Source organism: Myotis myotis, unplaced genomic scaffold (assembly GCF_014108235.1).
Source record: "Myotis myotis isolate mMyoMyo1 unplaced genomic scaffold, mMyoMyo1.p scaffold_m19_p_13, whole genome shotgun sequence".
Classification (NCBI taxonomy): Eukaryota; Metazoa; Chordata; class Mammalia; order Chiroptera; family Vespertilionidae; genus Myotis; species Myotis myotis.
The window spans coordinates 26002155-26018004 of NW_023416317.1; the positions used below are offsets into that span (position 1 = coordinate 26002155).

At 40.9% G+C, this 15850-nt stretch overlaps 1 protein-coding gene across 20 annotated transcripts in view; it reads left to right on the top strand.

Moving 5' to 3' along the window:
* The window catches only part of TFDP2 (transcription factor Dp-2), a 126222-nt gene that overhangs the window by 108537 nt on the left and 1835 nt on the right, over positions 1-15850 (top strand). For 15 of the 20 annotated variants that reach the window (XM_036332329.1, XM_036332326.1, XM_036332327.1 and 12 more), the window contains 5 exons: positions 2487-2649; positions 5089-5235; positions 8422-8583; positions 11405-11556; positions 13726-13892. In XM_036332329.1, coding sequence (XP_036188222.1) covers positions 2487-2649; positions 5089-5235; positions 8422-8583; positions 11405-11556; positions 13726-13892 — 791 coding nt within the window. The remainder of the gene's footprint in view (positions 1-2486; positions 2650-5088; positions 5236-8421; positions 8584-11404; positions 11557-13725; positions 13893-15850) is intronic. The other 5 variants (XM_036332336.1, XM_036332334.1, XM_036332328.1 and 2 more) reach the window with 4 other exon arrangements.

The following is a 15850-nucleotide window of genomic DNA, read 5'->3' on the forward strand; positions in this document are numbered from 1 at the left end:
ATAGTTGCTTAGAGTTGCAGCTCAGAGGCCGGCAAGTCAGGTGGGGAACGTTGGAGTCCTCTGTCACTGAAGCAAGCAAGCCCCCCTGTTCGCATCAGCTGCCTGGCTGCCGGCCGCCATCTTGGCTGGCAGTTAATTTGCATATCTTGCTGATTAGCCAATGGGAAGGGTAGCGGTTGTATGCCAATTACCATGTTTCTCTTTTATTAGATAGGATAGGCTAGTTTACCAATGTTGATATTTAACCACAGTTCTCAAGTTTATTATCAATGCATACACTGAACTAATCTTATAAAACTTCTATGTGTAGTTTTGTATTTATGTTTCAGGAGTATGTTCTTTGGCACTTAAAATCTAGCTGTTCCTATTTAAGGACTGTGTTTAGTTTTTTCTTTAAATATTATCCATGTATGACTACAGAGGACAAATTAGCCAAACTACCCTATGATTATTTTATTGCTCCCTTTTTAAAAATACTAGAATTACATGAAAAACAACACCATGCTTTATTGCTAGCTTTTAAAAAGTATATAAATACTGAGTTGAGAATTTTATTTACTTTCAGCCATTATCCAGTTCTTAGCATAAATTAAAAACCCCATACACAACATATTTTTTTTCAAAATAACTTCTGTGCTCCTATTTTTAGCAACTCTTACTTACTTTTGTCACCTGACTTGTACGAATGATACTAACTTATGTGTGACTAGCCATTTGTATCACCATGCACCAAACTAAGGACAAATCAGCCTAGAGTGGGTTTTGTGTGGAAATGTACACAGCAAATGGGAGTTGGTGGATTCTTTTCCAAAATAAAATGACTTAGAACAGTGACATAAACAGAATAGGGACATGACCGGTTTCGTGTGGAAAGTTCACCTTGGTGGCCATGTTAGGAAGGACTGGAGTGCCTATAGAACAGTTATGAGGTCCTAGTTAAGAACTGGATAAAGACTTAAAGTAAATAAAATAAAACCATCCCCTACCAGCCTTAAAGGGCTCACTTTCAGCACTCACTCCCTGGGTCTCTTTCAGCTCAGTATGCAGCATCTTTGCTTGTTTACATATCACTGCCTCCAAAATGGCAGTCACTAATGGACTGCTTTTCGTTTATCCAAATCAAGTTTTTCTGCCTCCTCAGTTGCCTGTGATCATGGTTTCTTTCACCCCTTTAGCAACATTAGCGCTCTTGATGGCCGCTTTATGTTTTAGAATGTGCTCTTCTGGTGATTTTCCCAGCAACAAAAGCATTCTCTCCTTTGTTGCCCGAGAGTCTCTTTTTGTCATGCTGAGGTATCAGCTTGAAAGGGTTGTCAGTTCAAAAACCGAAGTTTGGTTCCACAACCTAGATATGTTTTCTGCGAGCAACTTGGTGGAGATGGGAGATGTTCGAGAAACGAGGTTTGACTGTATTTTATGAACACTTCAATTATAGCATTTAATGTTTAGAATCTGTTTCCCTTTTATTTTTTTCAGATACTCTATTGTCAATATATTCTTTGCCCCTCTTCAATATTAGTCATTTCCTCTTCAATATCGGTTGTGGAAGTTATGCAAAATAGATTATTGTGACCTCTTTAGTACTGAAGAGGGTGAAACTCCTCATTTCAACTGCTGCTCTCAAATTGGCCTGCTGTGCTTTCTAGTAAATTCGTATTGGCTATTTTGGGATTACTGTTCTGATTTCCATTAAATGCAGCCCCATTGAGTATTTCTTATCCTGCTCACTACCATGTGGGCCTTTGGCCATTGGTATTGTGTTCTGAGGTTTGTTGAGGATACCTTGCCATCTAGTTTTGTTGTAATATTGTCATGAGGTTTGCATTTTGTTGTAAATATTGTCATGAGGTCTAGTTGCTCTGTCTGTTTTTATCTGGGGATTTGGAGAGTTTGAAAACTATGCTGCTGTCTTGCTATCTTCCTAGACTCCCCCGTAACCGGTGTGTGTGTGTGTGTGTGTGTAGTCTGAATATTAAATATTAAATTGACATGTCTTTTATAATCTGGGCATACAGTTGGCACTCAGATTAGCAGAACTAAACCACTCAATTTAGTAGAACTAAACTGAACCCCTGAAAATTTAATGATTAAGTTATCAAAGTTTAGGCCTAGGCATTAACCAAACTTGAAATAAATTAAGTAAGTATGTACCATATATGAACTACGAGGGCAGAGTTTTTATCTGTTCTCCTCATGGATTTATTCCCAGTATGTAGAATAGTGCCTGACACATAATAGTAAATAACTGGTCAATAAATATTTGTTGAAGAAATAGATGATGTGCATAAGAGAACCACTCTAGCTTTATATGTTATTAGGCTTTTAAGGTAAAAATTAAATTTAAAACATTTCCTCATCTCTAATTCAATTAAAACTTACCACTTGAAACAAAAATCAAATTACTGTCTTTTCATTATGTTTTACTTTTGTAAAGGAAGTCTCTAAGTAAGTATGATGGAGTATAAATATTTGTTTTTCTCTTTTAGTAAACGAAGCAAAAAAGGAGATAAAAATGGAAAAGGCTTGAGACATTTTTCAATGAAAGTGTGTGAGAAAGTTCAGCGGAAAGGCACAACGTCATATAATGAAGTAGCTGATGAGCTGGTATCAGAGTTCACCAATTCAAATAACCATTTGGCAGCTGATTCGGTAGGTAGATCATGCACTTGACATTGACTGTGATGAGTGATGCAACAGTGTACCTCTTTGGGTTATCTGTGTCATTGATATGAGGACTCAGACAAGCTAAGGGTTTCCCAATTCCTCCTTTACTTGACGGTTTCATATTGTCTGTTGAGAGTTTTTGGTTGTTGATTTTTTGTTTTTGGAAAGAATTCTTTTATTATTTATTTCAACATAGAGATGAACAAATATTTTTTAAAATATAACTTTGGGGATTCCCGAGGGAGCATACTGATATTTGTTATGTTATCATTTCTACAGTGTCAGAATTTCTATTTACATTCAGTTCTAGAACTTAAACCTCCCATTTATTATTATTTTTTTAAAATATTGATTTCAGAGAGGAAGGGAGAGGGAGAGAGAGATAGAAACATCAATGATGAGAGAGAATCATTGATGGGCTGCCTCCTGCATGCCCCACACTGGGGATCGAGCCCACAATCTGGGCATGTGCCCCAACTGGGAATTGAACTGTGACCTCCTGGTTCATAGGTCAATGCTCTGCCATTGAGCCACGCTGTCCGGGCAAATCTCCTTTATTTAAGTTTAGTTCTACCTTTAAGTGGATTCAGTGTTCTCCACCATCCTTTATTATCAGAGCATTTGATTGATTGGATTTTGTTCTTAGGATCTATCCATACACAATAAGATAAAGGGCTTTTTCCTCAATGCAAGTTAACACAATTTTCTTCATTGAGAAAGTCTTGCTACCTACCTCTTCCCACCCTCCTCAAAAAAGTCAGCTGAATTAAATACTGTTCTTTAGTTAGTGATCTATGTGATTGGCATTTGGGTGCAAATTCCCTATTTTCATTGTAAGCTAGTAAGAGTACAGTAGGTCCTCAGGTCACGTTGGAGATCCATAATCCAAGGTAACTCGATTTTCCCCGTAAGTCGAACCCACCTACATAAGCACCTACATCACTCACATGGAGCATATTCACAGCAGTAATGAAGTGAAACAGTAAAAAAAATTTAAAAGAAAGTTAATTCCTGACCTTTACTTGTGGTAAATAAATAATAAGAAACATAAAGCACATATGTACATATGTGGAAATGACGGAACTTTTTTTTTATATAAATAAATGGGAGATGGCGACGTACGACGTACGTCGAGTCCGACATAACCCGAGGACTGTATGTGGATTAGTACTAGTCCATGGACCACATTTTGAGATGCACTGTTTACCTAGAGCTTAAAACAAGCATCCTTGCCCTAGCTGGCTTGGCTCAATGGATGAGCATCAGCCTGTGGACTGAAGGGTCCCAGGTTCAATTCTGGCCAAGGGCACATGCCTGGGTTGCAGGCTCGATCCCCAGTTGGGGGCGTGCAGGAGGCAGCCAATCAATGATTCTCTCTCATTGATGTTTCTCTCTCTCTTCTTCTCCCTCTCTAAAATCAATAAAGAAATATATATTTTTTAAAAAGATATGCATTCTTGACTTTTCAAAGTCAAATATCCTCCCAGACAATGCAAGGCCTTAGCTCACATTAACTTCATTACCCCTTTCTGCTATATATACTATTGCTGTCATGTATATTAGTTCTATATATATTCTAGCCTCAAAAAGACATTCTTGTTTTATTTAATTTTTAAAAAAATATTTATATTGATTTCAGAGAGAGAGAGGGAGAGGGAGAGAGAAATAGAAACATCAATGATGAGAGGGAATCATTGATTGGCTACCTCCTGCATGCCCCACACTGGGGATTGAGCCCATAACCTGGGCATATGCCCTCATGGTTCATAGGTCAACGCTCAGGCCACGCTGGCCGGGCCATTCTTGTTTTATACAGAGAATGTTAATTGAGATTTTCCTTTTGAGTTGGTCTTCATTCCATTCTACTTTTCCATGCTCTATCTCAGTTACATCATCTTTCTTCTCCCTGAAGAAGGCCTTTTAGCATTTTCAAATTTAGATCTGTAGGTAACATAATCTTTACTTTCTTTAGATTGTTCTATGTTTCAGATTGTTTAAAAGTGTGTTTATTTTTCTTTACTTTTGTGAAGGATAGTTTCAGTGGGTGTAGAATTTTTCAGCACTTTGAAGATGTTATAAAACTAGAGACCCGTGCACGAATTCGTGCACTGGTGGGGTCCCTTGGCCTGGCCGTTGATCGGGGCCAATTGGGGCCAGCCGCTGGGGAGGGACCACGGGAGGTCTCCAGGGTGTGTCCAGCACATGTCGCCCAGTCCCTATTGGCCGGACCCCAACAGCAAGCTAACCTACTGGTCAGAGCATCAGCCCCCTGGTGGTCAGTGTGCTCCATAGCGACTGTTCGAGCAGTTGACCAGTCGACCGATTGGTCGGACACTTAGAATATTAGGGTATTCATTAAATATTTTAATATCTGTGACTTATCTTAACTCTTAACTTTTATCACTTAATAAATGTATTTTTTAGCAGGCTTATGACCAGAAGAACATTAGGCGAAGAGTTTATGATGCTTTAAATGTGCTAATGGCAATGAACATAATATCAAAAGAAAAAAAAGAAATCAAGTGGATTGGCCTGCCTACCAATTCTGCTCAGGAGTGTCAAAACCTGGAGGTAAGAAAGGAAAATCTGGTTATACAAAGTGGTTTGCTTTATTTTACATCAGAGGCATTTTAATTTAGAAATGTGGTTACATACTAGTAAAATATTTCTAATTATGTATACTATGTCTTTTTAAAAAATAGATTCTTCTACATAGAGTTTTAGAACTGGAAGAAACTTTAGAGATATGTAGTCTGACTGGTGTCCTGATGAAACAAGGGGCATAGAAATTAGATGGCTTGATTTTTACTGTTTCTTAGAGAAGATCTTTATTTTATTCTAATTCAATTCTGAGCACTCTAACAATAACATTTCGGTGATTCATGTAACAGAAATACTATCTCAGTTTTGATATAATGCTTGCTTTATGGACGCCAAAATATGGGTGAAGCTGTCCATTTGTTTCTTATGTTTAAGCTTTTTACCTTTAACTCTGGAATCAGTGGCAACAGAATGGTATTTCATTTGTATCTTTATCAGAATAGATCTAATGTGTAGCAGTAACATGAATTTGGACATGACGTGTACAAAAACATTTTGTATTCTGTTAACTTTATCATTATAGGAAATCTTTCCTAAATGAACACGTGCCTTGACATAGTTTCCAAATCTGACATATTTTTATTGTCATGGCCATAAAGGGAATAAAGTGAGATACAGGTAGCTTATGGAGATAAATGTGGTTGATTTCATGTTTTTCTCATGATTTGGTATCAGTATACTTGTGGATGGAGGGAGAAACCAGACATTTATCAGAAATTATAACTTTATTTATATGGTGCAGTGGAAATGCCCTCCTCTTCTCCTTTTGATAGAGTGGAAGTTGAGCATCATTGTAATTACTGGTAATAATAAGCTGATAACAAAAATCTATTAGCATCTGCCAGCTATGTGCTTAATCAAAGATTGTACAAGACAAAAATCTCTGACTCCAAGGAGCTTTCATTCTAATTAAGAGGAGAAATGTAAAAGTGTTACCAAAAATGTGATTACTACTGTGAAAGAAGTATGGACAGATTTCCTGGGAGATAAGGGAGGGCTTTACAAGAAAAAAATCCCTGAGCTCAGTCATGAGGGAGGAGTAGGAGTTTGCCAAGTGGTTTAAAGCAGGGAGGGCCTTCCAGGCAGAGGCCTGCATGGGCCGAGGCAGGCATCGGAAGGCGTGCCCACAGCAGGGTGTGGCCAGAGTACAGGCAAGGAGAGAGTCCTAACTGTTGGGACCTGGTCCTAGAAACTAGGGGAAGCTATTGAAGAGTTATAAAGAGGAGGGCTGATGGGGTATATTCTGAAGGATCACTCTACTAGAGGGTTGGAAGTTGGACAGACAGGAAGGTGAGGAGGGGAGATTGGAGGTGGCCGCATTCATTACAGCAGTGGCAGTGGCAGTGAGTTTGGAGATGTGTTCTAGAGGTAGAGTTGGTACAACTTGTGTGTGCAGGAGGGGCAGGTGGGGGCCTGACCTGTCACGCTTCAGGTACAGGGCGGAACTCCTACATCTTTTCAAATGTTGAAGGCCACACTGATTTCACAGTCAGCCTAAAGTTATTTAGGATTAAAGTGTGGTAGTGGTTAGGAATAATGAGAGGAAATTTCTGGTGCAGACTAGAGTGGATGGGGAGCAAATAAATAATTTTCTTGGAGTAGACAAGAAAAATCATTTGATGTCATTGACTTTTTGCCCAAAGAGACAGGAACTCATCGCAAGGAAAATCAAACCTTAAGATCTGTTTTCCAGGAAGTTGTAAGAATGAGGAAAATAACAGTCCTTTGAAGCTGGGAAATTTATCCCATTAGCATACTTCTTACTACAGACAGGAATTGAATTGTATATTGAATATATATAAGCTACCTGTATTAGCAGCTGTGCTTTTTTTTAAATACATTTTTATTGATTTCAGAGAGGAAGGGAGAGGGAGAGAGAGATAGAACATCAACGATGAGAGAGAATCATTGATTGGCTGCCTCCTGCATGCTCCCTACTGGAGATCGAGCCCATAACCCGGGCATGTGCCCTGGACCAGAATAGAACCTGGGACCCTTGAGTCCACAGGTCAACGCTCTATCCACTGAGCCAAACTGGCTCAGGCCAGCTGTGCTTATTTAAGTCAGTTAAAATACAGTATACCAATTTTACGTCAATAATAAACTAAAATAAAAGAAGAAAAGGAAGGAAGGAGAAAGAAGGAAAAGGAGAGAGAGAAATCTGACATAATTTCTCTTATCAGGAAAGTGATATTTACACATGAGAAACAGGAAATGATACAAGATACTATAGGATTAAAAGTTAACTTCTATGTGACCAGGGCCAAGTATGGACCATTAGCAGGTCCTGTGCACCATCTGGAATGAGTGTTAGTACTGACCGGGTTATTGGGAAATAGTGTTACTAATGAGAGTGCAAATTGGTAAAACATTTTTTCCAATATATTTTATTGATTTTTTACAGAGAAGAAGGGAGAGGGATAGAGAGTTAGAAACATCGATGAGAGAGCTCGATCAGCTGCCTCCTGCACGCCCCTCACTGGGGATGTGCCCGCAACCAAGGTACATGCCCTTAACCGGAATCGAACCTGGGACACTTGAGTCCGCAGGCCAACGCTCTATCCACTGAGCCAAACCGGTTCGGCGTAAAACATTTTTGGAGAGGACTATATGTGTATTCTTTGAGCCAGCAATCAGCCATGTGAGTTTTGTTTTTTTTTTTTAAAGCAAATCAATTAATTAAAAGTAAAAATAAAAGACTGAGATCTTACCTCATTCTTGGTGGGTGGGGAGGGTGAGCATAATATAGCAAAGCAATTAATATTAGGGTCTCTGGAACCAGATGGCTGGGGTTCTTGCCAAGTACTAAGTGGTGTGCCCTTGGGCAGTTACTTAACCCTCTGTGCCTCCATTTCCTTACATGCGAATGGATAACGACATACATAGGGTCTCGAGAAGAGGAACTGAGGTAATGTGTGGGGAGTGCTGAGCTGGGTGCTGGCACATAGAGTAAGTGTCCTAAGTGTTAGCTCTCACTGTTGAACTTAAGTGGTAAATCGCAAAGAGTCCTGCACACCAGGCATTCCTTAAGCAGTTGGTCTCCTTACTGATAGCAGCTGCTGCAATTCTGCTGAACTGTCTGCTTGCTTGCCCCAACCCCTACCCGCAAAGAGGTGTGGCTTGCCTTTATTGATGTTGGTTTGCATCTCTCTAAAGAAAATTCTTGATATCTCAGAATTGGGACCTGAAAATGAGCAGTGCTTTATACCCTACACATCTTCATGTTATTTTGTGACCTGTGTTTCAAAGATAGAGAAGCAGAGGCGGATAGAACGGATAAAGCAGAAGCGGGCCCAGCTGCAAGAGCTTCTCCTGCAGGTAAAGATGCTGGGATGCCTTTCGTACCTGCCCTGCCTGTGTCTGCTTCTCCGCTTACTTGCTTGTTTCCTACTCTGGGTGCCTTTGAGGGAGTGTCTGGGACCACAGTAGGGCAGCCTCCCGCAGGCGAGCCCATTGCCATCCGTGGTCTGTCTCTAAGCTGGTTCCGTCTCTCACCATCACCAGGGCCCCACAGCCCTCACCTGCCCTGTGGGTGACATTTTATACAACAATTTACTTTGACACTTATCTTTACTCTGAACAGAAACTATTCAGAGAGAGTGTGTGTGTGTGTGTGTGTGTGTGTGTGTGTGTGTTTTAGTCCTAATGTGGAATACTAAGAAGTAAAGTTAGTTAAGTTTTGGGCACATTGAATAAAATAATTAAATCCACCTGCAATACTCATTATCTGTAAGTAACAGAATAACATGCAATACTCAATAAGCTTTGTAAAAATACCTAACCTTAAAATGCATTTATGTTTAAAAGAAAATTAAAATTTATAGTGTAATAAGGATCTCTCTATATATTTTTGGATAATTGCCTAGAATTTGGATGATTTTAAAAAATATAATAGCCTTTGTATGAAGTTATGGGAGGTAAAATCACAGGGTAGATGGACTTGTTTTTTCTATTTTTGGTAATTGCAGTTGGTGCAAAAATTCACTTTGAGCCATACAGTGGAACTATATTCAATCCAACCCAAAACTTGTAAAATGAGTCAGGGAATCTTTATGCCTTTGCTGTTTTTCATTGCAGCAAAGCAAGCAAGAATTTATTAGCCATGGCAAAAACACACTTAGGACTGTGAAACCAGGAAGGGCATGGAAGAAGCAACAGGAGAGCCTCGGCTGGGCTGCTCTGGCTCACTGGGAAGTCAGAGAAAATGGGGCCTTGGGCACAGGTTTATGGGGTTAGCCTGGGACGAGCTGCCACTGCCCGTTGTTCTACTGATTGCAAACCTCGTGTAGGGGTTGAGGAGATACTTGTGCCTGCAGGGCAGTGGTTCTCAACCCTTTGGCCCTTTAAATACAGTTCCTTATGTTGTGACCCAACCATAAAATTATTTTCGTTGCTACTTCATAACTGTAATGTTGCTACTGTTATGCAGGATGGTCTTAGGCGACCCCTGTGAAAGGGTCCTTTGACTGCCAAAGGGGTCGCGACCCACAGGTTGAGAACCGCTGCTGTAGGGGCAGGAGAGGGGGAAGGAATGGCACAGGCGTGTTCCTAGGAGGGGAATGCATGCCTTTATGCGTTAGCTTTTATCTGCAATTTTCTTTATTTGAACAGCTTTCAACCAATCCTAAAATCAACTTTGATTTGAACAACTATAAGTCATTTAATTTTTGGTGAAATTTACTTTTCAGAAATAAAGATACCAAGGAGTTACCAGGTTTTCCCCCTAAAGTAGTCACTTTGTCTGAAGGATAGAATGTTAAGTACTCCTGAATAGTCCAGGTTTTTGTGTTAAACTTTCTAGATGCTTATGTTTTTCTCTCACATTCATGAATAAATCAAAAGGGCAGGAGACAACCGGTCGCCCTCCCGAAGGTCCGTGCTGGTCTGAGCCGGAAGCAGGGCTGAGGCAGGGGGTGGCGGCAGGTGGAACAGGGAGCCCGGACACTGGGCCGTTTCTTTTCTTCTGTGTTCTTTGTCTGCTTTTCACACTGAATGAGCCCCATAGAACCTGCCGCTGGAGGCCGCATTTTATGTTTTCCATAGTGGATGTCCAAATAAGATTTTGTTTGAAGAGACTGTTGCAGCTTTAACAAAGCTGATCCTTGATTCCTTTTCCTGCAGCTACTCCCTGCAGCATCCTGCCTTCTTGTAGACCTGGCCAGCCAGGCCCTCGCTTTCTCTCTCGGTCCCCGTCCCTGCACAGTTAGCTGCAGGCGTTCCCTGTCAACTCATGGTCCCTACGCTCCGTGCTGAGCCTTCCTCAGAGTGTCATGGAACGCTTTGGAGCTGGATTTTCAGTACATGTTATATTTAAAATCTGTTTCTCAGTAGACTTGTAATTATGTGTTTATCAGAAAGAATGTTGCTAGCCAAGGTCGCTCTCATTATGTGTATTTTTTTAAGTCCTAAATTGTTTCCCCCTCTGTGGTCTCTCAAACCAAATATTTATAGAAGATTTCAACCTGGAGCACCCTAGCTGTCAACATTTATAAAAGCAGTTCTCTCTATTGAAATGAAACCCAAAGTATAGCAAGAAACAGGCACTTTTTGCTTTTTCATACCTTATTTCCTCCTAGCGTTTTGTTCTTTCCTTCATCAAACAGGGATGAAGTTGTCTTAGAAAGAAAATTAAGTCCCTGAACAATAATAATTTGCCATAGCCTAGTTCGCTTAATTCTTTTTAACAGTTAATGTCAGCGCACTGACATCACGTGGCACAGGTGAGTTATGCTTAATGCCACTGCTTCTTTGCATATCATTGGGCTAGAGTAAGCAATGTATTCAACCCTGAACTCATGGGCGTCTGTGGTGGGTGAGTGGAAAGCAAGCTCCCTCAATGTCGTTTCCCCTGAATCACTCTCTCTGAGGAGCTGCAGGTGCCCCTGGCTCTCAGATTTGTAAGGTCCCATTTCTATGGGTAACGGAAACCATGGCCCCATTATTTACATTATGATGATGGTAGACACCATTTAAATGTATATTTTTCCCCTTGAAATATATTTATTGAGTTGGATTTTTCTAATCTTTTTTCTTAAATGTCTAATTTACTACAGGTGGAAGGTCTCTTTAAACTCTATTCATTTAATTCCAACTCACTTATCCATATTAAATGACTATTTTTTTTAATCGCTCATTACAGCAAATCGCTTTCAAAAACCTGGTACAAAGAAATCGGCAAAATGAACAGCAGAACCAGGGCCCGCCAGCTCTGAACTCCACCATTCAGCTGCCGTTTATAATCATCAACACGAGCAGGAAGACAGTCATAGACTGCAGCATCTCCAGTGACAAGTGAGTGCAGAATGGGGGCAGGTTGCAGGGCAGCCTTCTCTTCACGCAGTCCTGTCATTTGACAAAATAAGAGGGGGGTATTCCATTCTCTGAGTCCTCCAAGGCTGACTCCTTGGGGCGTGTGAAACACCTTTTCATACATGGAGAGCTGTCAGCTTCTGGCCTGTGCTCCATCACTTGCCCTCCACAGCCCCCAGTCACGTACCTGGCCCTCTGCTGCCTGTTACGTGCAGGGTGGTGCCTGGACACAGATCAGGATGTACACGTATGTACGTGCATGTGGCATAATTGTGGGCAAGAACTGCAGCGAGGTAGACCATCAGTGAGGGTCTGACACAGGTAGGCTCGCTGGTGATTCACTGTCATAGTTTATTGTGGAAATACTTTAGATCAACATGAGGCATAAAAGCAATTACCTCTTTGTTTTACTATCTCTTAGTTGAGTGGGCTTCTGTTTATTAATGGATGAATAGACATGAAAATGCTAGGTGCAATCTCTGCTTTTTTTGTTGTTTTTCTTTTTGTTTGTTTTTTTAATATATTTTATTGATTTTTTTACAGAGAGGGAGAGCAACAGAGTTAGAAACCTCGATGAGAGAGAAACATCAATCAGCTGCCTCCTGCACACCCCCTACTGGGGATGCACCTGCAACCAAGGCACATGCTCTTGACCGGAATTGAACCTGGGACCCTTCAGTCCACAGGCCGACGCTCTATCCACTGAGCCAAACCGGTTAGGGCTCGCCTTTGTTTTTTAATCTTATAATTGAAAGTTAATATTTTTGACCACCTTCATATATTTTGCCCCCCCTCCCCCAATCAATTCTCTGTATCTATGAATTCAGTTTTTTAGGTTCCACATTAAGTGAGATCATTCAGTATGTGTCTTTCTCTGAATTATTTCACTTAGCATAATGCCCTCAAAGTCCATCCATGTTGTCACAAATGGCAGCGTTTCCTTCTCTTTTTTGTGGCTGAATATTTTATTGTATCTATACATTTTCTTTATCCATCTATCAGTAATACAGAATTAATGTGAGATTTATTTTACCTTCATAAAAATAGTTAATTCGTTGGTCTTCAGTCTGTGATCAGTATCATGAGACAGTTGAGGGCATGGGGTGGAGACAGACCCAGGTGTGGATGACGGCTTCCCCCGTTTAACTGCTCCAGAGCTGTTTTCCGGAAAACGCCACTTCCTAGCCCTGTGGTAAGGATTAAATGAGAGAATGCCTAAGGCTTGGACTCAAAGCAGGCAATTTAAACATGTTAAATGCTTTCATAAAGGAATTGCAGGGAGTCATTGGCCTAAGGGCTTTATGGCTTCTGTTCATCCCTGGCTGGGGTCTAGTAAGGGTTCCATTCTTGGGTGGTAACTGACTCAATGCACTTCCCTGGAGGAAGGAAACTCTAAGAAGCTTGCAGCAGTTTGTTGTTCAAGGCAGGTCCTACAGCCTTTCTTTCACTTACTTTGGTGATGCAATCTTTTCCCCTTACTTAGCCAGGCAGCTCTCCCACCATGAGCATTAAATTGACCAAACTAGCCCTGGCCGGTGTTGCCAAGTGGTTAGAGCGCCAGCCCACACACTGAAGGGTCTCAGGTTCAATTCCCAGTCCAGGGCACATACCTGGGTTGTGGGTTCTTGTGGCCCGGTTCCCCCCCCCCCCCCCCCGCCCCAAGTTAGGGCTCATTCAAGAGGCAACCAATCCATGTGTCTCTCCTACCTTGTTTTTCTCTCTCTGTTGAAAGGCAATGGGAAAATACACTCTTGAGGATTAACAGAAAAGAAAGGAAAGTATTGGATTTAGACCAGTATTTCTGTATCCAATTTGCAATAGCTTAATGAGGGCTAAAGTTTATGGACCTCTTGTCCGTCACATGAAAGTTAGACACGTTAAGCGCCTTGTCAGTCACCGGTGACTGACACTATACTTTCCGTGCGGAGACCAAACAGGCTGGGTGCTTAACGTGTTACTTGGGAAAGTGGTGTATTTGAGATGTCATCTCCTGAATACAGCAGAAGGACCCTTATTGCTATAAACATCGATAATTTCTAGTGCGGTAGCTGAACTTAGGCCCTCATTCTTTTATGTAGTAAACAGACTATAAAACTCCTCAGACCTCTCCAACGCCACGGAAGCCTGTACCAACTTTGTTTCTTGGTGCAGGTTTGAATATCTTTTCAATTTTGACAACACCTTTGAGATCCATGATGACATCGAAGTGCTGAAGCGGATGGGAATGTCCTTTGGCCTGGAGTCAGGCAAATGTTCTCTGGAGGATCTGAAACGTGCAAAATCCCTGGTGCCAAAGGCGTTAGAAGGTTATATCTCAGGTATGTTAACGAATCCTTTCACATGTTGTCCCTGATTAAATATATCAAACCCTAACATGTTAAAACCTTTCTCTTTTTCTCATAGAAAATTAGTTCAAGTCCACTGTATGCTCGTCCTTGATTCTGAACCCTTTCCTACTTTAACATTTTGAGGAACTGCCATACTATTTTCCAAAGCAGTTGTACCATTTTACAGTTGTACCAGCAATGTATGCGAGTTTCAGTTTGTCCACACCCTTCTAAACACTTGTTGGCCACCTTTTTATTACAGCCATCCTAATAGATGTGGTATCTCACTGTCAATTTGATCTGCATTTCCCTAGTGACTAATGATGTGAGCATCTTTTCATGTGCTTATTGGCCATTCGTAAATCTTCCTTGGAGAATGTCTATTCAGATCCTTTGCTCGTTTTTTAAATTGGGTTCTTTATCATTTTTATTATGAACTATAAAAGTATGCTTGAATATACTAAAAAGCACTGTTTTGCATGTTATATAATTCAGATTTTGTTTCACTCATTCTGACATCTTTATGATTGTCCTAACTTACTAAGATTATGGTATGTTCTGCACCTAGAATTTGGATGTAGCAAACAGTGCTCTGCCTTTGCTTTGGGCAGTTCCCTTCATTGTAAGTATTACCTCCTAGAACTGCAAAGTAGTTTTTATTTGTTTTGTTTTGTGGTTTTGGCTCTTCAATCACAACACAAGTGTCTGTTGGATTTAGTCCTTAAATTGGCATCACCCACTCATGAGACCCCATCTTATTGCCCCTCAGCCAGTATCTCCCCCTGCTCTCTCCCAGGGCAGGACTGGCTATTCTGTTGGCAGCCCAGCAGCGTCTAAGGGAAGGGCTTTCAGTAACTCACCACAACTTTACTTCAGTCCATTCTCATTGTAAAAGCTTGGTGATTAGGCAGGCTCTCTGGCTTTTATCTCTTGGTGACCTCATTGGCAGCCTGGGGCACAGACTTTCTGGTTAGTTCTTTTGAAGAACAAACGTGTGCCTTTAGTGCAAAGGACAGAGGGCTCTGGAGTACGATGGTGAGAACCACTGTGTGGTTTCTAGGATAATGTGAACGAAACAGGCTTTCAGAGCTGTTGTGAAGAGAAAGTGTCCTGTGTTATGCAACTAGCTGAGCTCTGACAAAGTTTCCACGTATGCTAATTACTATCCCCGATCAGGATTCTGGCCTTAATGTTATCGTGTCCAGACTTGTTATTTAATGTATTTAAAGTCTGCTGTTCTTAGAACTGAAGTTCTTTTTTTCACAGCTGCCTTGTTAGCCTGTGAGAAACCGGTTCCCAAGGCCATTCTAAAATCAGCGTAGAGATTCGCTCACTACTTCTTCCTAGGATGCCTCTCACTTGGCCCGACAATGCTGGATAGCAGTTTCCAATCTTAACACACAGCTTTCTGCGCAGTAATTATAAAATTATTTTGATTAAATATAGTAAGCTTTCATTTTGGTAAATTACATTTTTCTGAGTGTACATTCGATCTTATAATGTAATTCTAAGAATTTCTCTTAGAATTGTATTTCTAATCTGCACATCACCTTCTTTGTAAACTCACTATTGGAAGAGACTATCATTCATTCAGTAACATTTAGATCTTACATGTTCTTGTCACTGTCTTCTCTGAGCTGACATCCTAGATAAGGAGGTAAGCATTAAACAAGTGAAACTACGGTGAGAATTGGTCAAGGTTATGATAGGAGAAGTACGATGTATGTGTAGAAAACAACATTGAAAGGACAGACCCAGAATATTTATGCAGACTGAAAAAGCGGTGCCTGTGTCACCCTCACTAAAAGCATGGCTGCTCGTGGCCTTTCAAAATAAGAGCGAGTTTGAGTTTTAAGCAAAAGGTACCAGGAGAAAGAATAGGTCTTGGGTGACTAGTAGCACTGCGTTCCCCAGGGGGGCACTTGAAAAGATGGATTCAGTGGGGGTTT